This window comes from Equus quagga, chromosome 12 (genome assembly GCF_021613505.1).
Source record: "Equus quagga isolate Etosha38 chromosome 12, UCLA_HA_Equagga_1.0, whole genome shotgun sequence".
Classification (NCBI taxonomy): Eukaryota; Metazoa; Chordata; class Mammalia; order Perissodactyla; family Equidae; genus Equus; species Equus quagga.
In genome coordinates this window covers 100,242,637-100,266,378 of record NC_060278.1, presented here as the reverse complement: position 1 = coordinate 100,266,378, position 23,742 = coordinate 100,242,637, and the positions used below count along the sequence as shown (strand labels likewise).

General features: G+C 57.1%; 1 protein-coding gene and 1 long non-coding RNA gene across 2 annotated transcripts; both read right to left on the bottom strand.

Annotated features, from left to right (window-relative positions):
* Positions 1-1,267: 1,267 nt before the first annotated feature.
* On the bottom strand, positions 1,268-13,398 carry LOC124249118 (uncharacterized). The gene is made up of 3 exons (XR_006891276.1): positions 12,989-13,398; positions 7,856-8,195; positions 1,268-7,355 (listed from the first exon to the last, which is right to left on the bottom strand). It is a non-coding gene; the product is annotated as an uncharacterized LOC124249118 (long non-coding RNA).
* Positions 13,399-13,461: 63 nt separating this feature from the next.
* CEBPB (CCAAT enhancer binding protein beta) lies at positions 13,462-15,509 on the bottom strand. The gene has a single exon (XM_046679934.1). The coding sequence runs from the start codon at positions 15,105-15,107 to the stop codon at positions 14,064-14,066; it is 1,044 nt and encodes a 347-aa protein (XP_046535890.1). The 5' UTR covers positions 15,108-15,509; the 3' UTR covers positions 13,462-14,063.
* Positions 15,510-23,742: the final 8,233 nt, after the last annotated feature.

Here is a 23,742-nt window from a genome sequence, read left to right as displayed (position 1 = left end):
GGGGACAGCGACACTCAAAGAATGTTCCTGAACGTCTAAGGGGTGACCTCACCAGGTGCCACCACCCTGCCCAGGGCCAGCGACCTGAAAATGCGGAGGCCCTCACTCTGAAGTCATCAGAACTTTGGGACGCAAGAGCACAGCATTGAGCCGGGAGCGGAGCCCCGTGCGGCGGCCCAGGTCGAGACCCAGGAAGCCGTCCCGGGTCCTGCCTCAGCTCTCCAAGAGCTTTTCCAAACCCAGAATGGAAATTAAGTTCCTTTCTCCAGAACTTTCCATTCCGTGCTGGCTGCTTTAACACGCTGGTGTTTTGAGGTCTGAGGGCAAAAACAGGCCGTCCCCCATCCCACAAGCAGCAATAACAACAGCAGGTATTATTACTGAGCACTTAGTATGCGCGGGCGTTGTGGCGAGTTTTGCACACAATTAACTCCTCCACTCTGCCCACTGACGGTGTTGTAGATGCTCTCAAGGGCAGGCTCTGGAAGTGGAAACTGAGGCACAGAGTGGGGAGCCGCTCACTCTATGTCACATAGCCAGATGAGGGCAGAGCTGGGATCTGCACCCAAGCCTGTGGGGCTCCGCAGCCCACGCGCTGGCCCAGGAAAGAAGGTAAAGGCCACAGGAGGCGGGCAGAGGCTGGCAGAGCCACCCCAGGCCAGGGAACGAGGCTCCGGGGAGGGGAGCAGCCGGCTGGCCGCCCTCTGTCCCACTGCCTCCCCTCCCCACTTGGAGCCCCGAGCTCTGGGCTGGAAAGGGCTTTGCCAGGCGGTGGTTTCACCATCCCTCGCCAAGCCCCGGGGAGCTTCTGGGAGCTGAACAGGGCTATCCAGCCCGGGGAGTACAGGCCAGAGCACTGGGTGAAGAGTATGCCCCAGGGTCACCCAGGTTCAAATCCTGCCTCTGCTACCCACCACTGTGTGACCTCAGACAAGGTAATCCCCCTCTCTGACCTCTTGCGTCCTTTTTGGGTTTTCCTTTTGAACCTCAGGTACAAAGGGCCGAGTTATCCAACACCTCAATTCACAATGTGTCATCATCATTGTCCACACAAGGCTCCACTCTGGTTTTACATATTTATTCCCTTTGACCCCACTCCCTACTCCCTGCCCACCTTATTCTCCTAATTTTGGTGTGTATCTTTAGTTAATTTTTTTTAATTTTTTACCTTGATTTTGAGTTAAACTTTTGTACCATAAAGTGCAGAAAGAGAACTCATCTCGGTGAATTTTGTTCTCAATGAATACTTAGAGATGTGTAAATCCACGTGACCGTTGCCCCGGTCCAGACAGGACCTCGGCAGCAGCCTAGACGGCTCCCCCACGCCCCTCCCCAGGCTATAACTCCTCTACCCACAACAGGAGCCACCGTCGTGACTTCGAGTTTCGTCTGACCTGTTCTGGAACGTCCCGTCAGAGGAACCGCACAGTCTGTGGTTTTCCGTGTCTGGCTTCGGGGCCCCAGCGTCGTGCTTTTCAGCCTCATCCATTGTGTGCAGGAATCGATCGCCACGCCGTGTTGTCGCCGAATAGCATCCCATTTATAGCCGTTCTACGATTCTCACTTGCTCAAAGACGTTTGCGTTGTTTCTAGTTTGGAGCTCTCGTCAATAAAACTGCTTTGGAGATGCTTACAGGTCTTTCCGTGACATATATTTTCATTTTTCCTGGGTTTATTGAAGGTCAGATGTTTGGATTTTTTTCTTAATTTATTTGGGTATAACTTTTGAGCTTACAGAAAACTTACAAGAGTTACAAGGAACTCCAGGATATCCTTCGCCCAGATTGCTTATATTTTGTCCCACTTACTTCATCATTTCCCCTCTATATTTCTCTCTTGTCCTAAATTATTCGCGAGTCAGTTGGAGACCCGGTGGCCTTTGATCCCTGAACCCTCCAGCGCATATCTCCGGACCCCCCATCGCCCACAGAGGACTGTTATCAGACTCAGGACCCATCGGAACAGCACCGCCATCGAACCCACGGGCCTTATTCAACATTCTGTGCTTGTCCCCACAAAGGTCTTTATGACTGTTTTCGGGCCCAGGATCACACCGGCTCCCTTCTGTCACATTCAGGCCTCTCAGCAGCTCCTCCGTCTCTCCTGGATGCTCACGACCGTCACACTTCTGAGGACGAGGGGCCAGCTGCTCTGCCGTGTGCCCCTTCTTTGGGTTTGTCTGTTTCCTCGTAGACTCGGGCGGTGCATCCTTGCAGGGGTGGGACAGGAGCGAGGCTGTATTCTTCCTGCGTGTCCCGTCGGGTGGCATACAATTGTGGTTTGTCCTGTTGCTGGAAAATGGGCATGAGAAAAGCCCTCCCACCTCACAGAGCCCAACAAGGATCAAATGAGATGCAGCCCAGGGCCTGCTTTTGTAATGACCCTCTCTCCTGCCCCAGGAGGGAGGGTCTGGCACGGGGGAGAAGAACAGATACAGGCTGTCCCCGCCCAGACCTGTCCCCTGGGCCCAGATCCTCGTCCTGCCTCCTGCAGCCTGCAACCAGGATGCGAAGAGAGACAGGAATGCACCAGAGCCTAGAATTCTAGTCAGACCGGGCTGGGGGCCCTGGATGCTGGCTCAGCCTGACCCTCTAACTGAGTGATGGGGACCCGAGGGCCACACGGGGAGCCACTCACCCTGCGGGGTTCAGCCTGGCTGCTGCACCCTCCACACCAGGGGTTTTCAGCTCAGGGGGTTCTGCCCCCCCAAGCCACTTGGCAATGTCTGGGGACATTTTTGGTTGTCACAACTGAGGGGTGGGGATGCCACTGGCATCTAGTGGGTGGAGGCCAGGGATGCTGCAACGCGCAGGACAGCGCCCCACAACACAGAATGATCCCGTCCCAACGCCAACAGTTCCGAGGCTGAGGAGGCCTGGTCCACGCTGGACACGCAAGAGCAGGTGACAGGCAAGACCCCGGCCAACCCACGCTGCCGCTTCCTCCCAGGGCCCAAGTGGCTGCAAGGAAAAGGCAGTTCGCACCTTCAGCAGCATCTAGGGCTTAAGAAGAGGGGTCCCCGGGATTGCACAAATGGGGTTCTCCTGCCCGAGTCTTTTCTTCTGAGTCCACAAGGGTTCAAGCCAGCGCTGTTAGAGAAGCTTTGAGGATGTCACGACCTCTGGGGAGCTGGGGGTGGGGGCTGACAGGGCATCAGGAACCCGGGCCTGGGATGCAGGGGTTGGAGGACCTTGAAACACCCTTGGCAGCCAGACTGCTGGGCGGGGCGGTTATACCCCAAGATCCTGTCTTCTTTTCTGGGCTCTGATTTTACAAAACTTGAGTTTCCAGGTGGTTCTAGTTGCAGGCAGGAAGAGATGACTAACCCCAACACATACCGATTCTCGGTAAATGATTTGTTGAAAAACCATCTTGTGATCATAGCTGATATTTATTGAGCATTTCCCATCTGCCAGGCACTACCCTAGCACCCTCCATACCTCCTCATTTCATCTCGCCACACCCTATGAGACAGCTACTGTTATTGCCATCCTCATTTTGCGGAAGAGGAAACTGAGGCACAGAGAAGTTAAGCCACTTGCCCAAAATCACAAGCTGTAAAGAGGAACCTGAGTGAATGAAGGAAGGAAGGAATACCAGTCCCCACCTAGATTAGCATTTTCCCTTCAAATGTTACTGAATCAAAAGTCTGCTTACAACTCTTCTTGGGGCCTAACAACCCCAGCTCACGCCCCCTGAGTCCCCGGCCCTCTCCAGGTCAGCCCCTCCCCCTGTCACAGCCTTAGGAGGACCGTGTCCCCAAACCTGGGCCCAAAGGAGAGACAGCCACAGAGCCCTGGGGCCATGATGTAATGGACCCTTTTGTTTATCAAAGACTTACTTTCCACAAGCCCTACAGCGCACACCAGTCAGGCATGCGAGCAGACCCGCTGCCCAGAGGAAACTGAGGCTCAGAGGGGAGGTCACTTATTCCAGATCAAACATCTAAGTGACAGAGCTGGGATGGGAACCCAGCCCACCTGACCCTTGTGAGCCCGACAAGGGGACAGAACAGCAACAAAGGGCGACGAGGAGAAACTGCCTGACACCGGCAGGGGGATCGTGGAGAGTCAACCTCAGCCCATCCCTCCATCAGTCTCTCCCCAAACTCTGGCTCAGTGTGCAGACCACCTTACCCGTGACAGAGGCCCATTCAGTGACATTGGTCATGGCAGCGTTTGTGGCTCCAAGGACTTGAAGGATCAGTGTCCATCGCATGCGGAATCGTTCATTAAATGAGGCAGATACATACAGAGGAACACGGTGCATCAGAGGAAAAAGCAATGAATTAGAGGGACACAGAGCAACACGGCGGCAGCCCTAAACACAGCCTTCCAGGAACGTGTGCTCTCCTTGTGCAGGATGCCACCTAATCAATATGGCTGTCCATCACAGTATCATGTGAGCTAGAAAAGGTTGGCAACAACCTAAATGTCCATCAAAAGGGGACTGGTTAAATAATTATGGCACAGCAATGCAATGGAATATTGTCTGAGCCTCAGAAAGAGCAAGGCAGCTCTGCGGGACTGACGTGAGCAAGCTCTAAGACACGTCATTCAATGCAAAGGCAAAGTGCAGACCGTGTGCAAAAGCACTACAGCGTGTGATGTGTGTAAATGTCACATGCGTGTCTGCTCACACGGACCACCTGAAACAGGAAAACTGCTGACAGCTGTGGGACCTCTGCAGAATAGACCTGGGAGCTTGAGGGCCCGAGTAGGAAGGAGACCAACTTTTCACTGTAAACCCTTTCAAACCTTTGAATTTTGAACAATGAGTATATATTATATATTCAAATTGAGTAAAAAATTAAAAAGAAAAATGCATGGAGGCCGCGGGAGAGTTGGACTGAGATTATCCACAAGAAGGGCAGCAGGTGGGAGGGCAGAGCAGGACGCAGAGGGGATGGGCAGGGTGTGTGCGGAGCAGGAAAGTGGTCCCATCCAGGGGATTGGTCAAATAAGTAAATATATTCAGAATAATGGGAGCCAATTTTCTCACTGTCAGAGTTCCAGATATGGGAAGAGAGAAGATGAGAATAAAGTCTGCGGTGCTCGGTTGGAACTGGAGTTATCAGTGTAAACTCAGTTTTCTAGACACGTGATAGCTGCATACATACATACACACACAGATAATTGTTAGATACAAAAATAATACAGATATAAACACGCGTCTCTGTGCACACACACACACAGTCCTTAGCTCTGGCCACGGAGAGGGCCTGGGAGCAGTGACAACCCAGTAGCAATGAGCACACTTCATGCCAAGACCTCGGTTTCTAAACACCATCCTCCACTCCAGAGAGGCAGGGCTGCTGGGCGAAGTGGCTGATTCCAGGGCCGAGGCAAGGACAGCACTGGGTGAGCCCCGAGAAGCACATGCCCGAAAGTAAGAAAAAGCTGGAAGAGTGATGGCAACATGTCAAAAGGGCACAGAAGCCAGCTGGGGGGCTCCCAGTGGCCATATATGGGAAAACATGAGCATATAAATAATTAATAATAATACGCTACAACCCATTGAATAAAATAGAAAACCATGAGTCCATTCTGATAAAAATAGATGAATCATTAGAAGTTTGTTGAGGAACGGGATATTTACATGGTTTCAAAGTACCTCCCAGGAAACACCTGCTATTGCAAAGGGGGAAAGGTAACCTTACAGACTGACGTCTGGCAGGTGGCTCTTCAATCAAGAGATCCAAGCCAGCACCATCATTCTCATTGCAAGGAAAAACATTGTAACTATGGGACCCGACCATGCTAACTAAACTTACTGAGGTAATTTCATAACATATACAATATCAATCATTATGTTGCACACCTTAAACTTATACAATGTTACACACCAATTCTATCTCAATAAATCTGTAGGAAAAAAAAAGCGAACACCAGCAACGATGGGACAAAGAGAAGAGCACATCACTTCTGTGATTTACCTGCCAAGATGCATCACCTGAATCTAATCATTGGGAAACAACAGACGAGCCCAAAGTGAGGGACACACTACAGAATAGCCAGCCCGTCACCCTCAAAAGTGCCGAGGTCATGAACGTCACGGAAGACAGGAGCTGTTCCGGGTTAAAGGAGACTCAAGAGATACGGCAACCAAATGCAACACGTGGTTCTGACCTGTACCCTTTGACTGCACATCATTAGGGCAATTGAAGCCTGAATGGGTCTGAGCAGGGAGTGGTAACGGATCGTGTTAATTTCCTGATTTCCGTGGTTATACTGTGGACGTAGACAGCCCTTGCTTGTAGGAACTGTATATCAAAGTATTAGGGAGCGATGAGGCAAGAGGTCAGCGTTTTATTCTCAAATAATTCAGGGGGGAAATGTTCTTTGTACTGCTTTTTTGACTTTTCTATAAATTTGAGATCTTTTTCAAAATAAAAAATGCTATAGACTGAATGTTTGTGTCCTCCAAAATTCATGCCTTGGAAGAACCCAGTGTGAGGGCATGAGGAGGTGAGGCTTGGGGAGCACTTAGCTCCTGAGGGTGGAGCCCTCGTGCACAGGATTAGCGCCCGTATAGAGGAGACCCCAGAGAGCTCCCCCGGCCCTTCTGCCGAGTGAGGACACAGCATCTGTGAGGCAGGAGGCAGGCCCTCACCAGACGCAAGTCTGCGAGCAAGTTGATCCTGGAGGTCTCGGCACCCAGAAGTGCGGGACAGCAACTTCTGTTGTTTATGAGCTTCCCAGCCCACGGCAGCCTGAACGGACTGAGACACAAAGTTTTCTTTAAAACAGAAAAAAAGTAAGAAATCGAATAAGATCCAGGGTTGAACACCATTAACTGGAATTGAAAACACATACTCACAGCATTTCCTATGACTCAGCAAGGCCCTCCTGGGTATGTGCCCGACTGAAACATGTGTGTGTGTGTTCACCAAAAGACATGTGTTCTAGAATGTTCATCACAGCCCAATTCTAAACCTAAAAGCTGGAAACAACCTAAATGTCCCTCAGTAAAAAAAAAAACGGGTAAACGTTGTGGTCTGTCCACGCAGTGGACTTCTATTCAGCAACAAAAGGAACGAACTCTGATACGCACAACAACCTGAATGAATGTTATAGTCACAATATTACGTAAAAGAAGTGTGACTGCAATTATGCAAAGTGCAGAAACAGGCAAAATGAACATTTGCTGTTAGAAATCAGAATGACGACTACCCTTAAGTGGGGGGGGTGGGCTGGCTAGAAGGGGCATGAGGGGCTCCTGGGGTGCCGATTGGTTTGTTTCTTGATCTGGATGCCGGTCACATGCATGGGTCCACACGAGGCAAAGCCACCGAGCTGGAGACCTCTGCTGTGTGCGCTCTCCTGTGTGTGTGTATTTCACTAAGAAGAAAATACCTAGAAGAAAGAGATGCGTGTGCAAGGACAGGTACCAACCACACTGGGCGGGGGCTATGAAAAGTGGGTGGAATGGACGTGGGGAGCCGAGATGAAGGGGGAAAATAAACCAAATGCAATTCAGGCCTTGCAAGGACTGACGGCAGCCCGTCCTGGGAACCAGGAAGCACGATCGGCTGATGGGTGACCTGGGCAGCTTACTCAAGCCAGGCATCAGTCGTCACGTGCCTGATGGGGCCGGCCCCCAAACTCACCTCGCTCACCCCCCGGGGACTGGTGAGGGACATATGGACAACGGGGCCCCTTTCCCTCCTGTGGCCAAACACCCAGACTCCTGCCCCAGCTCTGTCTCCTCCACAGCCTACCGACCCCCACCCACCTGCTTCTCCCAGGAGCCTTCCTCCTCCTGCTACCTCCGTCCCCACCAGGACACCAGGGACCCAGGAGGCACGGATCTGGTGACAGCTATAAAAATAAAAGCTCCCAGCCTCCAGACTCACTGTGCAGAGATCCCAGCTGGGCCCGCCCCAGGCAGGCTGGCAAAGGCGACTCCCAGGCCTGGCAGGCCGGGGGCCGGGCGCAGCAGGTGGTGGCAGTGGCCGCGTGAGGTTACCCGGGGTGGTGTGGGGTGTGTGGTCCTAGCATGCTGGTGCTACGTGGGTCACATGTGGAGGGCGGGGAGCAGGATTTGATCTCACTGGGGTTAGCAGAAGAGATTCCGTCCATTCCAAGGGCCTGGTTCAAGCCTGTCCTGATGCACACTGAGATTTCAGAGTCTCAGGGGAGAAACCTGAGGACAGGCGGAAAATTTTCATGGCAGAACATCTTCAGGCATGACCTCTGTAATTAAAATGAATTGAAAGAAGTCCTTCCACCACATCTGAGGGCAATTATTCTTCCTAAGCAAAGAGCAAGCCCCTCGTTCTGCACCATGTGCAGTAGTGTCAGTGGAACGTTCTCAGACGAGGAAGCACTGGGACATCACTAAGAAATGCAGGTCACAAAACAGCTCACACAGGTTGATTCCGTTTTGGCAAATGTATCAGTTAGAAATAGATTCAGCTGCCAGTAACAGGAAGCCAAAATGACAGAGGCCTCAATAAGCAGAGATTTATTTTTCTATCATGTAAACAAGTCCAGAGAAGGCACAGAGCAAGCAAGGCAAGGACTGGTGTGGCTATTCCACCACCGTGAAGAAGCCAAGTGCCTTTATCTACTGGTTTCACCACCCTCACTATGCACCTTCCATGCTTCAGTGTTTGCCTCATGGTTCAAGATAGTTCCCAAAGATCCAGCCATCACATCTGAGTTCCAGGAAGGAAGTAGAAAGAGGCAGGGGGAGTGTTGCAGAGGAGGGAGGCAAAAGAGAAGGTACCTCATAGCTTAATCAGCCCCCTTTAAAGAGTTTTCCTGGAAACCTCACCTATAACTTCTATTTATATCTCATTGGTCATCCCTGGCTACAAGAGAAGCTGGGAAATGTAGTCTCTTAGTAGAGCACTTGCCCCCAGCATTAGAGGGAGGGTTCGCCAACGCAGAGCATGAGTACAGGAAGGAAATAAAAAGCACGCAAAATGCCACTACCCAGAAATAAACCCTGTTAACACTTGCTGTGTGCCGTGGGCAAGTCGCTTTACCTCTCTGCGCCTCAGTTTCCTTGTTCATAAAATAGAACAGTAATAGTACCTGCCGCATAAGGTTGTTGTGAGGATTAAATGAGTTAATCCGTGCAACACACTGAGGACACGCCAGCACACAGTCAGTATTAGCCCTCCCACCACAATCGAGCATCCCATGGGAAATCAAATAGAGAGAAAACCCCCTCCTAGGGCCCAGCCTCCTGCCTGCCCCCAGGGCCCCCCACCCCGCCCTGGAGGCCGCAGGGAGGCGGGCACCTCCCCCGCCCCCACCCCAGCAGCCTGGCTCGCTGCCTCCTGTGCCCTCTCCCCTGCAATCGCGGCTTCCCGGCGCACTCTCCCTCTCTTGGCTCGGGCCCCTGCCCCGCTCCTGGCGCATCCTTCCCCTCATTCCTGCCTGGTGAGCAGCTCCCAGGGCTCCAGGCCCTGGGTCAGAGGCTCCTCACCCACAAGGCCCCTGGGCGCAGGCAGGCAGCCCCCCTGTGCCCTTCACCCACTGCCCTTGGCCTCCTCCCAACACCGAGGGGCCTGTTTCTCCCCAGCGACAGACTCGTCAAGGGCTCCCCAGGTGCCAGGCCCTGGTGGGGTCACTCACTCATTCATCCTCAAAGCGGCCTCTCGGAGCCTCAGCCCGGCCTCCACGGCCCTCAGAAGGACCTGCCACCTCTCTGTCCTCCTCTCCCCACTGCTCCCCGGCCGCCTCCACTCTAGCCGTGTGATCCCCTCACCCCGTCCCCAGCACAGCGAGCTCAGCCTGCCAGCTCCGGGCCTTTGCACCTGCTGCCCCTTGTGCCTGGAATGCCCTCTGAACCACCCCCCAGCGCCCAACACCACCGCCTCCACTCTGTTTTCCTGAAGGCCTTTATCGCAATCTGAAGTTGGCTTGCCGGCGTCTCCTGCCCCAGAACATCAGCTCCAGGAGCCAGGGACCATCGCGGGCCCAGAGGAGGCCCTCGCCTGACTAGGTGAACGGCAGCCCAGGCCCAAAGACGCCAAGCTCTTGCCCGCGGCCATCAGCAAGGAACGGACGATGCTCGGAGCGTTCCTCTTGCCCTGGGGTCTTACCCTCGGGGGGTGCAAACTCGAGCCTCACCCGTGTGTCCCCCACAGCGCAGTGGCTGGCGGGCAGGAAGGTGGCGGGCTCAGGGCTCAGACACACACGGATTCAGTACCAACGTGCCTACTTCCTGGGCAGGGGGCGTCCCTCTCGGAGCCTCAGGACACACTCGGTGAAATGGGACTCCTACCTCTTGGCCTCAGAGGACACCCAGGAGGGGCTCCGACCCTGACAAGCTGGGGCCCCCGAGTCCCACCCACCCTGGCCCCTCCCACCCCTGCTCGTGGGCACAGCCAACACCAGGCTGAAAACCCCAAGGAGAGGGGGCCCACCAGCAACCCGGGGCTGCTGCGTCTCCATCCGCAGTCACCCAGCAGGTCAGCCAGGCTGAGAAAGGCTTTGGGGTGGGGGTCGGGGAGCAGGACAGGAAAACAGAGCAGATGAGATGTCAGGGCCACGGGCTGAGGCAGGAGGCAGCCTCTCAGGTTCAGACATAAGGTGCAAATTCATTACATTAGTCGCTTGCCAGCTGTGGGACCAGTGACTTTGTCTCTCTCTGCCTCAGTTTCCCCAACTAGGGAAGGAGTGATAAGCGGTCCCAGAGCCATGGGTTATTTGAGGGATAACAGACACAGAAAGCACACACGAGAGCAGCTGCTGGACAGCGAGGGCAGGATGACCAGACGCCCGGCCCTCACACCTCACCTGCTCAGATGCCGCCTCCCAGGAGGCCCTCCTGCCTTCCGGCGCCTCCCTGCCCCACTTCCCTTCCTTCAGAGCCCTTGTCCCCACCTATCATCATCTTGTTCCAGTTACTGGACCCTGAGTGTCTGTCTCTCCCCACAAATTGTCACCTCCATCTTGGTCACCACATGTCCCCAGCACCCAGAATAGGGCCCGGCATACAACAGGTGCTCAATAAATACTTGTCAAATAAATGAAAAAAATACCTGGCCCAGACAAACAAACGTCTCAGACACCAGGACAAACAGTCCCAGGGAGGTACGGACAGGACTCTGGCGGAGGATGACATATGCTTCAGGGGTTTCGATGGGGAAGTCCCTCTTCTCTTTCTTACCCAAATTTCCACTATTCTTAGCTGTGCAACCTTACACAGGTCACTTCCCCCTCTGTGAGCCTGTTCGCTTGGCAGGAAAATGCCAATAACGAAAGCCTTGGAGCTGAGGGGCCGATGACCCTGGCGAGACCCCCAGCGCTGGCCGCCCGGCAGTGTCTCCAGCTTCAGTTTCTCACACCACTTTTCTCTTTGGTAAAATCACCAGGCCATGGGGCCACAGCATAAGATCATGCGGTGTGAATGTGTCTTGTCAACTCTCCCATCCCGAGCACACACTGCTTGGGGTTCCCGGCCGGCCTCAGTGGTCACCCCGCTGAATGAGTCTGTGGTTAACACCCCCAGCCTTCTGGGGAAAACGGAAGGATCCAGCAGGTCCATCTGGGCCAAGGCCTTGGAGTGGGGCTTTCTTCGTGCATGATACACACTGCACTTGCATCCAATATTGCCACTCTTCCTCGGGGCTGTCTCTGGCCCCTGGGCCCCCTGGTGCCCCTTCGCCCCCTCTAACTCTCGTTTCCCAACTTCTGAACGGTCTGGGCCCTGCTCCCTGCAAGCTGTCAGCCCTCCCAGCCTAGTGACCCATGGGCTGGGTGTCCCCTCACCGGTGATGTCTCCCCACATCTTCGGGCACAGCTCTGTCCCCAGTGCCCCCACAGCAGGCCACCCCGACTGCCACCAGAGCCCTCAACCTGTCACCATTTCCCCAGCCTTCCTCAGGGACAGTCACACGGGCTTGGGTGCAAATCCTCTTTCTGTTGCATCCAAATTGTGACACAGTGTGCAAGTCACTTAACTCGGGTGCTGGGGGTGCCTGAACTTGGGGCCGGGCATGGAGCCCCCCCGGCAGGGCCCAGGATGGGGGCAGGGGCCGGATTACAAACCGGACTCCAGGCCCCAAGCTCTCCCCGGAGACTCAGGAGTCGGACCAGAGTCTACCCCAAACCCTAATCCCGCTTCTGGGGGCTCAGTCCACGCTTGTAAAGTGGGTGTAACACCTTCCACGAGGTGCTGACGCAGATTCAAGCGGGATGTGAGTGTGTGGAGGGTGGCACTCGGGGCAGGCTCCGAGGCAGCACCAGGGGAGGGGAGCACGGGGGTTGCTGTTTGGCCAGCTGCTCCCGGCTCACCTCCTTTGGGATCTCCCCAAAATGGGTGAGCGGTAGCCACGAGCCAACTCTCGGCGACAAAGAGGAGAGCGGAGACTGGAGAGACTCCTTCCTAAACTGTGGCCCTCCCCACGCCCCGAAGGGCACGGCCACCTCGCTCCCCAGGTCGGGCCCCAGCCTGGGCCCTTCAGGTAAATCTACGGGCGGTTGAGCCGATGTGCTGTCGCTGGTACTGGACCGACTCCCAGCGAAAAATAACAAGAGCAAAGGCTTATATAACACCTCCTGCGTGCCAGGCACCGCGGCCGCCGTGCGTGGATCCACCAGCCCCTCCGTCTGCACCCTCAACTCTCAGGAATGCCGTCCAGGGCGGGAATGGCAGTGGGGGTGCAGCGCCGGGGGGCGGGGAGGGGAAAGCCTCACCAGGAGCCGTGTCTGTCACAGGGAATCAGGGGCAGTGGCCCCGGGTTCAAATCTGAGCTCAGCCACCCTGAGCAAGCCGGTGAGGCTGGGCCTCGTGTCCACATCTGGACAGGGGGGACAAGCGGTAACTGTCCTACCCTAAGGAAAGGGAGTACCGTTCCTCCACCTCCCTCCACCTGGCCCAGCTCTTCCCTCCTCCACGGGCCAGGGACACACACGCCAGCCAGGGACACACAAACACAAGCTCGCCCACACACCCAGGCTCCTCTCTTAAAATACACATATACACACACACAATGCACTTTTTAAACAGCCCGCCCCACTACACTTACCAAAAGAATCTGCCTCAACTTGGGCAGGACGGAAACCTGTACCCCTCCTCCTACATAATCGGGCCTGCCTGACTGGTCCCCACACACTGTGCAGAGGTCGCAGACCTTCAGGGCCCCCTGAACCCAAGTCCAGCACTCAGGTCCAGCCAGAGACCCCGGATCGTTCCCCAAACAGGGCTCCCAGTCACTCCTCCCCAGCACCCAGGGGCGCTGAGTCACCGGGTAAGCCTGACCCAGCGCTCCTCCGCCCCTCCCCCATCCTGGCTCCCCCATCTCCAAGCACAGACCCTGGGGGGAGTAGCAGAGGAGGAGAACCAGCTGTAACACCCCCGCCCCACCCCCACCAAAAAAGCCAAAAATACCAGCAGCTCACGCACACACACAACAACCCCCGGCACACCAGCAAAGCAAAAATAAAACCATATCCATCCAAAACAGAGAAAAAAATCAAAAGCCAACTACTGCCCCCAAAAGGCTTTTTAACCATTCTCAAAAAAAAAAAAAAGTTTATTAAAAGTGTTCTTAATGCTTGAAACGGAAAAGATTCCCAAATATACAGACGCCTCTTTTCTCATAGAAATAGATTATTTTTTTATAATACAAAAAAAGACCAAAAAAAAAAAAACAACAACAATAAAAACAACACAACAGCAACAACCCCGTAGGAACATCTTTAAGCGATTGCTCAGGGCCCGGCTGACAGTTACACGTGGGTTGCGTCAGTCCCGTGTACACACGCGTTCAGCCATGTTTAAACCGATTGCATCAACTTTGAAACCGGCCCGCCCGCCGGCGCCCGGAGAGGCAGGGGGAGAGGCTGAGAGTTTATCGTCCGTCCGGACGTGGACGTCTCTTCTTTAAATAACACCACGGGCGGGCGCCCCATCTGCACTGCGGTTGGTTCGGACAAAAATATAGATAGATATATAATAAAATATTAAAATTACCGACGAGCTCCCCGCGCCGCCAAGTGCCCAGTGCCAAAGTTTGCCGGCGCCACCAGGGCCGGGGCGGGCGCGCGGGCGCAGCCCGGGAGCGCGGAGGCCGGCGGCAGGGGCCGCGCGCGGGGGCCGCGCTAGCAGTGGCCGGAGGAGGCGAGCAGGGGCTCGGGCAGCTGCTTGAACAAGTTCCGCAGGGTGCTGAGCTCGCGCGACAGCTGCTCCACCTTCTTCTGCAGCCGCTCGTTCTCGGCCGTGAGCTCCAGGACCTTGTGCTGCGTCTCCAGGTTGCGCATCTTGGCCTTGTCGCGGCTCTTGCGCACGGCGATGTTGTTGCGCTCGCGCCGGATCTTGTACTCGTCGCTGTGCTTGTCCACGGTCTTCTTGGCCTTGCTCTTGACCTGCGAGGGCGCGGGCGCCGCCCCCGCGTAGCAGGCGGCCGGGGGCGCCTTGGCGTCGGCGGGGCTCGGCGTGCCGGGCGGGCTGGACGACGAGGACGTGGACAGGCTCCCGCTGCTGCCGCTCGGCACCGCCTGGTAGCCGAGGTAGGCGCGCAGCGCGTACGGAAAGCCCGCCGCCATGCCCGCGGCGCCGCCGCCCGGCGCTCCGGCCTCCTCCTTCCGCTTGCAGTCCGCGGGCTCGAAGCCCGGCTCCGCCTTGAGCTCGGCGGGCGGCGGCGGCGGCGGCGGCGGGGGCGGCGGGTGCAGCGGCGCGAAGCAGCCGGGGTGCAGCGCGCCCTTGGCGGCCCCCAGGCGGCCCAGGCTCACGTAGCCGTACTCGGCCGCCTTCTTGCAGTTCTTGCCCCCGTAGTCGTCGGAGAAGAGGTCGGAGAGGAAGTCGTGGTGCTGCCCGGAGGAGGCGGGCGCGGGGGCGGGCGCGGGCGGAGCCGCCTCGAAGGTGTCCGTGGCCGTGGCCGGCGCCGGGGCCTGCGGCGCGCCCAGCGTCTCCAGGTACGGGCTGAAGTCGATGGCGCGCTCGTGGTCGCCGATGCTACCCAGCTCGCCGGCGGGGGGGCGCGGCCCGGGTCTGGCCGCGGGGGGCGCCACGGGGGCCGCCTTGCCGCCGTACGCAGCAGCCAAGCAGTCCGCCTCGTAGTAGAAGTTGGCCACTTCCATGGATTTAAAGACAGGCGGCGGCGGCAGGGGCAGACATGCTGGGTCCCAGGCCACCAGGCGTTGCATGAACGCGGGTGCCCGGGGAGGGGGCCTGGGGCTGCCCGCTCCGGCCGGCCCGCGGGTGGCGCGGCCTCCCGGCTCCGGACTGTCGCCGCTGGGTCTCTGCTGCTGCCGCCGCCGCTGCTGCCGGGGTGGCCGCTATCAGTGCGGGGGCTGGCGGCTGGACCCTCGAGTGGGTCCCCTTCCCGGTCCCGTGCGCGGCTCTGACTCGCTAAAGTTTCTCCCGAGCCCGGTTATTTATAAGGCGGACCATGGCAACGGCTGCGTCACGCCTGGCTGACGCCCCGGTCCCTCCCGCCGCCGCCGGGACGGGGAGGCCACGGCCGTGGCGGCCCGAGACCCCCGGGGGAGGGGCGGCGGGGCGCGGCGGCCAGACCTGGGACCTGGGACGCGCCCTCCGGAGTCCCCTGGCCCCGGGGGGCGGCCTCACGCCCCCGGCCCACCCCCACCCGGCGGCCCCGGGACTGGGAGCGAGAAGGGGCGGTGCGACCCCGCCCCCGGACCGCCCCTCCGGGCTGGAGGCGGTCCTGGAAGGGCGGGGAGTCGGGGAGGGGGCGCTGCGGTCGCCTTCTCCGACCCTAAACGCGGCCGCGGCCCGCCCTCTGCTGGAGGAGGCGGTGGCTTCAGGATCGGCGGCGCCCAGCCCCGACGCCCCACGGAGGGGGCGCCCCGCCGCCGGATCCTGGACACCCCAACCCCCAGCTCTGGCTCCCGGGGGGTGACCCATCTCCACGGCCCCTCCCCGGCGCGGCCCCGCCCCTAAACTTGTCCCATTCCCCAGCTGCTGGAAGGAGGGCATTCCGCGCCTGTGGCGACTTCCCTCGGTGCGAGACGGGGTGGGAGGGCAGGTTAGGGACGCGCGGGGGCCTCTGCCCGGGTTGGCCGCGCCCCTCCCCTAGCCCCGCCCACCGCACCTGCCCGCCCCCTTAGGCCACACCTGGGTCCTCTCCAGCCCCACCCCGATCTGACCTGGGGCGCCAGGACGGTGGAAGGGGGCCCGGGGTGCTCCGCTCTGCCACCCTGTGTGACCGTGGGCGAGTCACTCCGCTTCTCTGAGCTTCGGTCCATGAAGGCGGCGTTACTGTTAGCGGTTGCGTTGCTGTCTGCACCACAGACCCACACATGAGGCTGAAGTTTTAAGTCCACTCTGGGAGGCACGTCAGAAAGAAGGGCCCCCCAGAGGGTACAGAGAGGCTCAGAGGGGGCATAGCACACCCGAGGTCACATGGCCTCGTGTCGCCCATTAATCTCAAAAGAAAAGCACTCGTCTGGACACCCTAAGACCTATTCGCCAACCCGAGGCCAAAACACCTGTTTGTGAGGCTGGCGCAGGAGAGCGGGGGCCTTGCCCATTTTTACCGCCTCCCGGCCTGGACCCAGGGCTCACTTTCCACCCTGCCGGGAGGGTGCTATCACTGGTGCGGTGTCACCGACGGGAAGGTGGGCGATGGCCCACCCTGGATTTGAACCTAGGCTCTCCCCGCTGGGTGGCTTCAAGCCTCCCCTTGCACTCCCGGGCGCCATTCCTGAGCCATTTGGGCAGCTCCTTGGGGCCCCGCTCCCACCACTCCTGGCCCAGGCCGCCCAGGCAGGAGCTCCCAGCCTGCCTGGGGCTGACCCCTGACCCACTGACCCTAGCCCTGGCCCTGGTGGGCAGGCGGGCATTGCTCAACCTTCGGTGTTATCTGCTGAGCTGGGGTGACCTCCGCCCCGGAGAGCTGGAGAAATGACCGCTCCGAGCGCCCTTGGGGGTGGGGGGCAGGGAGGGACGGGATGGAACCGTCCTGGCGTCCTGGCTCTCTGCGCCTTCCCAGCAGCCTCTGGGCCAGGGAGGGATCCGAGGCCCCAGGGCCACCCAGCCAGGCCTTCCAAGCTGCAAAGTGGGACACTCAGGGCTGAGCTGGAGGGCCCCCGCCTCCCGGAGGCGCTCCCTGCCCCACCTGCTGGTGAGCTTCCTTCCCAGCCCGCGTCTCCAGCTCCCATCCTCCTGGTTGTCTTGTGACCTGGGTCTCCCCGCAGACTGCTCGCTCCGTGAGGACGGGCCCTCGAACGCTGGAGCTCCCGGGCTGGGCATGCCTACCTAACATTTACCAGTGAATGAGGCATTTGCTGTTCCCTCTGGACTGAGAACACTGTTCCCCCAGCTCTGCCCAAGGCAGAACCTCCTTTGGGCTCAGCCCAAAGGTTACCTCCTCCAAGAAGGCCCCCTGACTTCTCCATTGGAAGTCCCAGGCCTCAGTCACTCCTTTCACATCCTCCTGCTTTATTCCCTTCACATTCTCATTACAATCGAAATTATCTCATTTACTCCTCTTGCTTTCTGTCTCTGTTGCCCCCTCCCCATGGCAGACCCACCAGGCAGGGATTTTTGTCATTTTTCTTCACTGCTCTTCTCCTCGTGCCTGGCATACAGATGGTGCTCAATGAATGGAGGAGGCTGAGGAGAAGGCAAGGTTCCCCCATTAGCTGGGCTGTGTGACTTCAGGCAAGATGGCTGCCCTCTCTGAGCCTCAGCACCCCCTCACCTCTCAGGATTCTGGGGAGATGCAGTGAGACCTGGGGAGTCTGAAGCTTATTGGAGAATTTGCTGTGTGTCCTCAAGCCAATCTTCCACCCTCTCTGAACCACATTTTAAGCTCTTTGCATGTATTAACTCATTGACTCCTCCTGATAATTTGTAGGAAGCAGGTCCTATTATTATCTCCACTTGACAAATGAGGAAACTGAGGCCCAGCAGGGCTGTGTGTGCCTGCTTAGGGTCACACTAAAGGGGTGAGAAGATTGAAGTCTTGCCTGACCTTCCCCGTTGGGTTTGCAATAAATCATAGCAGGTGTGGCGACATGAACCCCGTTTTCTGAGTGGAAACACTGGAGCCCAGAGAAGGGTGGCCCGGGGGTCACACAGCGAGTCAAGGGGCAGCCCAGCGCCTGGGGACCAGCCCCCGGGACCAGACTCGGCCCCATCAGGCCATCTCGCCCTGCTGGCCGCTCGGGTGGGGCTCGCCCGCCGGACCCTGCGCCTCTGCTCCCCCCATCAGCCTGGCGGTGAAATCGTGGCGGTTGCCACCCGGTGCCACCCCGGGTGCCCCGCAGGCAGGTGCGCGGTGACGTCAGCCTTGTTTTTCCAGGGCTCCTTGCTCAACAGGCCGGGCCTGCCGCCCCGCCGGCGCTCCGCGTTCGCCCGGGAGGGGACGACGGCCGCCGAGGCCTGTGGCCAGTGGCCCTGCAGGCGGCGGGGCGCAGACGCCGGGCCCTCCTGCAGCCACCACGACGACCTCCCCCGTGACCGTCCCGCGTGGGCGGCCGCGGGCACCTGGGCGCGCCGGTCTCCATCCGCAGCCAGCAGCCAGAACCAACCCACGGGCGGCGCAGTGCGACCCCGGGGTGTTCCGCTTTGTTTTTTTTTTTTACTGAATTTATTGCCAACATTTAAAAATCAGGAGGCTTCACACCAAAATTCAACTTCCCAGCTTCTCTTTTCAAAGCGGAAGGCGCGGGCGGGGCCCACGTGGCGCGGCGGGCAGGAGCCAGAGGGGGCTGGGGGCACCGGCGCCCTCCCCGGGGCGCGCCCCCCTCGGCCCCGCGCTCACCCTCCCGTCCCCGCGGCCGCCCCTCGGCCCGACCTCGGGCGGAGACCCAGGCGGCTGCCCGTCCCACGGCCGCTCTTGGGGGCGCGCTTTGCCGAGGGGCCTCGAAATCAGCCAGCGGGTGGAGAAATCGGGCTGATGGGGAGCCGTCCGAAGTGGGCGGTGCAGGCGCCCCTGGTGGATTGGGTCGGGGGGTGCAGGGGCTGGAGTTCTGCTCTGCTCTCTTCCCTCCTGGCTGTGGCGCTCGGGTCCCCCTAGACCGCAGGCCTTGACGTGTAAAAAGAGGGGGACGCTCTGCCCCTCTCTCGGGGTTCTGGACCGGCGGTCCCCCCTCCGCTGGCCCGCCGGACACATGGAAGTGAATCACACCTCCCCTTAGCCCCACAAAGGGCCTGACTGACCGCAGCAAGTGATGAAAAACACCCAACGCAGGCAGATGGGAAACAGGCCCAGAGAGGGATAGGACTTCCCCCAGGGTCACAGAGAACCGGTAAGAGAGTCGGACTGAAAAGCCAAATCCCAATTCCAATGTCTGAGATTTTCCCCCACCTCGCCTCTTCTTTGAGGCCTGACTTTCTCCGTCTGCCAAATGGGGCCAAGATTCGATCTCTGAGGGCTGCCAGACCCCGGTATCCTGGGATCCCGAATTTTGGAGTCCTGGGGGGCGCTGGCTGGTGAGATTTGCCTGAGCATATGCTGCCACCAGGTGGCCGGATCTGGGAATGCAGGCATGATTTAAATGAGTCTTGATCCAGCACCCCACTGGGTACCTTGCCTTGGGTTACAGGGGTCAACGCTGTGGATACGAGGGATGCTCAAAGGACACGAGCAGGCCACTGAAAGAAATAAAAGTGTCCAGAAGACAGGCAAAAAGTGCTCTCTTTCACTTAGTCATTCAAACTTTTTGGCATCTGCTGTGGTTCACGCCCTAGAGATATATTCATAAACAAGACAGAGCGATTCCTTTTCTCCTGGAGTTGACATTCCCCTTGCGGAAGACAAACAGTAAACAGGATAAATGAGTAAAGTATGCATTGTGTTAGATTCTGGTAAGCACCACGGAGGAAAATACAGCAGAGGAGGGGATGGAGCGTGCTGGGGATTTGATTGTAGCTTCGCGTTAGAGTGGTCTGGAGAGGCCTCATTGGGGTGACATTTGAGCAAAAACATGAATGCATGAGGGAGTAGGCCGTGGGTATCTGTGGGGAGAGTGGACCAGGCAGGGGTAACAGCAAGTGCAAAGGCCCTGGGGTAGGAGCATGCCCGGCCCTGTGTAGTTGTTGGAGTGGAGTAGAGGGAGAGTGGCAGGAAATTATCTCAGAAATAGTGGGGGCCCTATCAGGCAGGCCTTGGTGGGCCACTGTAAAGACTTTGGAGAGTTCTGAGCAAGGGAGAGACAGGATCTGACTTAGGTTCTAACAGGATCCCTCAGTCTGCGTGGAGGGGTGGGCTGTACTGGAGGTAAGTGCAGAAGCAGGGAGCGCAGAGAAGAGGGAACGGCAGTCCTGCAGGAGAAGATGATGGTGGGCTCCACCAGGGTGGTGGCCACGGAGGTGGCGAGAAGTGGCCAGATGCTGAATCTGTTTTGAAAGTAGAACCTTCAGGATTTGCTGATCGATCCAATTGATGACCGATAGAACATCCACATAATAGACCACTGCGTAGCCATTTAAAGGGACAAGGTATATGACACTAGAAACACTGGCCACAAAAGACAAAATAGAGAAATTGGACTACATCAAAATTTAAAACTTCTGTGCATCAGAGGATACAATCAACAGGGTGGGAAAGCAGCCTAAAGAATGGGAGAAAATATTTGCAAATCACATATCTGATAAGAGATTAATATCCAAAATATATAAAGAACTCCTACAACTCAACAACAACAACAAAAACCCCAATCAAAAATGGGCAAAGGGGGGCCAGCCAGTGGCGTAACAGTTAAGTTCACGCGCTCTGCTTCGGTGGTCCGGGGTTGGCTGGTTCGGATCCCAGGTGCGAACCTACGCACCACTTGTTGAGCCATGCTGTGGCAGGCGTCCCACATACAAAGTAGAGGAAGACGGGCACGGATGTTAGCTCAGGGCCAGTCTTCCTCAGCAAAAAGAGGAGGATTGGCGGCAGACGTTAGCTCAGGGCTAATCTTCCTCAGCATAAATAAATAAATAAATAAAATGGGCAAAGGACTTGAACAGACATTTTTCTAAAGAAGAGAGATGAATGGCCAATATGCACATGAGATGATGCTCAGCATCACTGATTATCAGGGAAATGCCAATGAAGCCACAATGAGAGACCACCTCGTACCTCTTCGGATGGCTCCTATCAAGAAAGACAGAAAATAACAAGTGTTGGTGAGGAGAGGGAGAAATGGGAACCCTTGTGCCCTGTTGGTGGGAATGTAAAATGCTGCAGCCACTGTAGGAAACAGTACAGCAGGTGCTCAAAAAATTCAAAATAGAACTACCGTATGATCCAGCAATTCCACTTATAGGTCTAGACCCAAAAGAATTGCAAGCAGGTTCTGGAAGAGGTATTTGTACAGCCAAGTTCATAGCAGCATAGTCACAACAGCCAAAAAGTGGAAGCAACCCAAGTGCTCATCGCTGGATGAAGGGATAACAACACATGGTACATCCATCCGATGGGATGTCACTCAGCCTTAGGAAGCAAGGAGATTCTGGCACATGCTACATCACGGACGAAGCTTGAGGATAGTCTCTTAAGTGAAATGGGCCGGTCACAAAAGGACAAACACTGTATGACTTCTATGAGGTCCCTAGAGTGGTCAGACTGAGAGATGGGAAGTAGAGTGGTGGGTGTCAGAGGCCGGGAAGGGGGCCTGGGGAGCTGTCGTGTAAGGGGTGCAGAGCTCCAGGTTGGGAAGATGAAACAGTTCTGGAGATGATGGGGGGGATGGTTGCCCAACAATGTGAATGGGGCTTAGTGCCACTGAACCGTGCACTTAAAAATAGTTATGATGGTACATTTTATGTTACGTGAATTTTACCACAACTTTTGTTGAGGACAAGGTTGGTCTTCGTATGATGGCGTGGAAGGATGCCCCCTGACATTGTCACGTGAAAGGAGAGCGTGGCACAGCAGCGTGCTGGGAGGGTCGTGTTTGTCTTGAAAACTTCGCCATTAGCTAAAAATCTGTGTAATTGTGAGTTGTACGCTGTTGATGAAGGGGTGGGAAACAGGCACGCTTAGTGGCTGTGCACAGTAGTACCACCTCCAGTTGTCACTTGGCCACGGCTCTCAGAGTGGGAACCGTTGCTGGGCATTTCTACGACAAAGACTCCCACCCCTGCACAAAGACCAATGGACGTGGGAATAGCAGAAGCTCGCAAGATCACATCATGGCTGTCATTACCAGGAAATAGGATGCAGCCGCTAGAAAGACCGAGGCAGCGCTGTGGGAGGGGATCCAGACCAGCGCCGTCCCGTAGAACTTTCTGGAACGGTGGGGATAGCCTAATCTGGGCTGTGCCATCTGGGAGCTACCAGCCGTGTGTGGCCATTGAGCGCTTGAGATGTGGCTAGCGTGACTGAGGAACTGAAGTTTTTATTTCATTCCATTTTAATTAAATTTCAAGAACCTCCTGTGGCTGGTGACTACTGTGTGGAACGGCACGCATCTAGCACCATCTCCAAGATCTGTCGTTAAGAGAAGAAAGCCAAGTGCAGCCAGAATGTGTGGCGTGCCAACCCCCACATAAATGAGGGGAGACATGGACATTTACGCATGTGTTTGTCTGAAGATGTGTCTCCCGCTGGAAGGGACACAAGGAACTGGCCACAGTGCCAGCCTAGGGGCAGGGCATGCTCTGAATATTGTGGTGTGACAATGTCCCCCATAACTTGGTGGCTGAGAACAACCACTGTTTGCTTTGCTCATGATCCTGTGGGTCAGGAATTTTGGACAGAGCCCAGAGGGCCAGCTTGTCTCTGTTCCAGTGCTGGCTGCTGGCTGGAACATCCAAGGTGACTTCTTCGCTCCCATGTGTGGCTCATCCTCAGCGAGCGAGGATGGCCGCAGTGGCTGGAGCATGTGTCTGCCCGCCTGGTTCTCCGTTCCTCCATTACGTATTTTCTCCCTCCTCATGTGGCCTCTCCAAGTGGCCCCTGCACATGTGGCCTCTTCACATAATCTTTCCACATGGCTCCTGCGTGTGGTCCAAGTTGTCTTTCCTGGTGCTCTCTCCATGTGGCCTCTCTGTGTGGCCTTTCGACGTGGTCTCCCCACGCAGTAGTCACACTCCTTACACAGCAGCTGGCTTCCTCCAAACACAGAAGTAAAAGCTTCTACGCCTTCTTTAGGCTTAAGCCCCAAACTGGCACACCACCATTTCCGTCACATTCGATTGGTCAGCCCAGCTGCAAGGGCAGGGGACGACACAAGGGCATGCACACCAGGAGGCTGGTTCACTGGGACCACTAAAGGAGGTCTACGTGGGGGGAGGGCTGGGGGCCTGAGGTGAGAGGAAGACCTACACCCTTCTCTAACTCTAAAATGTACCCCGTGGATATGCATTACCTTGTTATTTGTTGGGTTTAGAAAGTCTTTCATCGCACGGTCCTGCCTCCACACCTTGCTGGTGCTGTTCCCTCTGCCTCTAACACCTTTCCCTTCCACCGCCAGCAGAGAAATGCCCAGAAGAACTTTCCCTGAATGCCCAAGTCCAATTACCCTCCGCTGCCTCTATGCTCCCTGCACTCGGTTCCTCCAGGATCCGATTCCGCCCCTGCCGGAGTGAGTTCTGTGTGATCTCCCTGGCCCAGGAGCCCCTCAATGTCGGCCCAGTCTAGGTAATCCCCGTTCACGCACACAGGGGAATGGTGCCGGTGCTGGGGCTCAGGGGCTGGGGGGCCCAACCCAGGGAAACGCACGCTCGCCTGACCCACAATCTTCCCCCCCGAGCTGGGCCCCGCGCGGGCACCTGTCGTTGCACCGTCTGGAACCGCCGCCAGGGGGCGCGGGAGCCCAGCCCCCACGTGCGCGGGGCTCGGAGCCGAGCCGGCACCGGCGGGGGGTCACCTGGCGGTCAGGC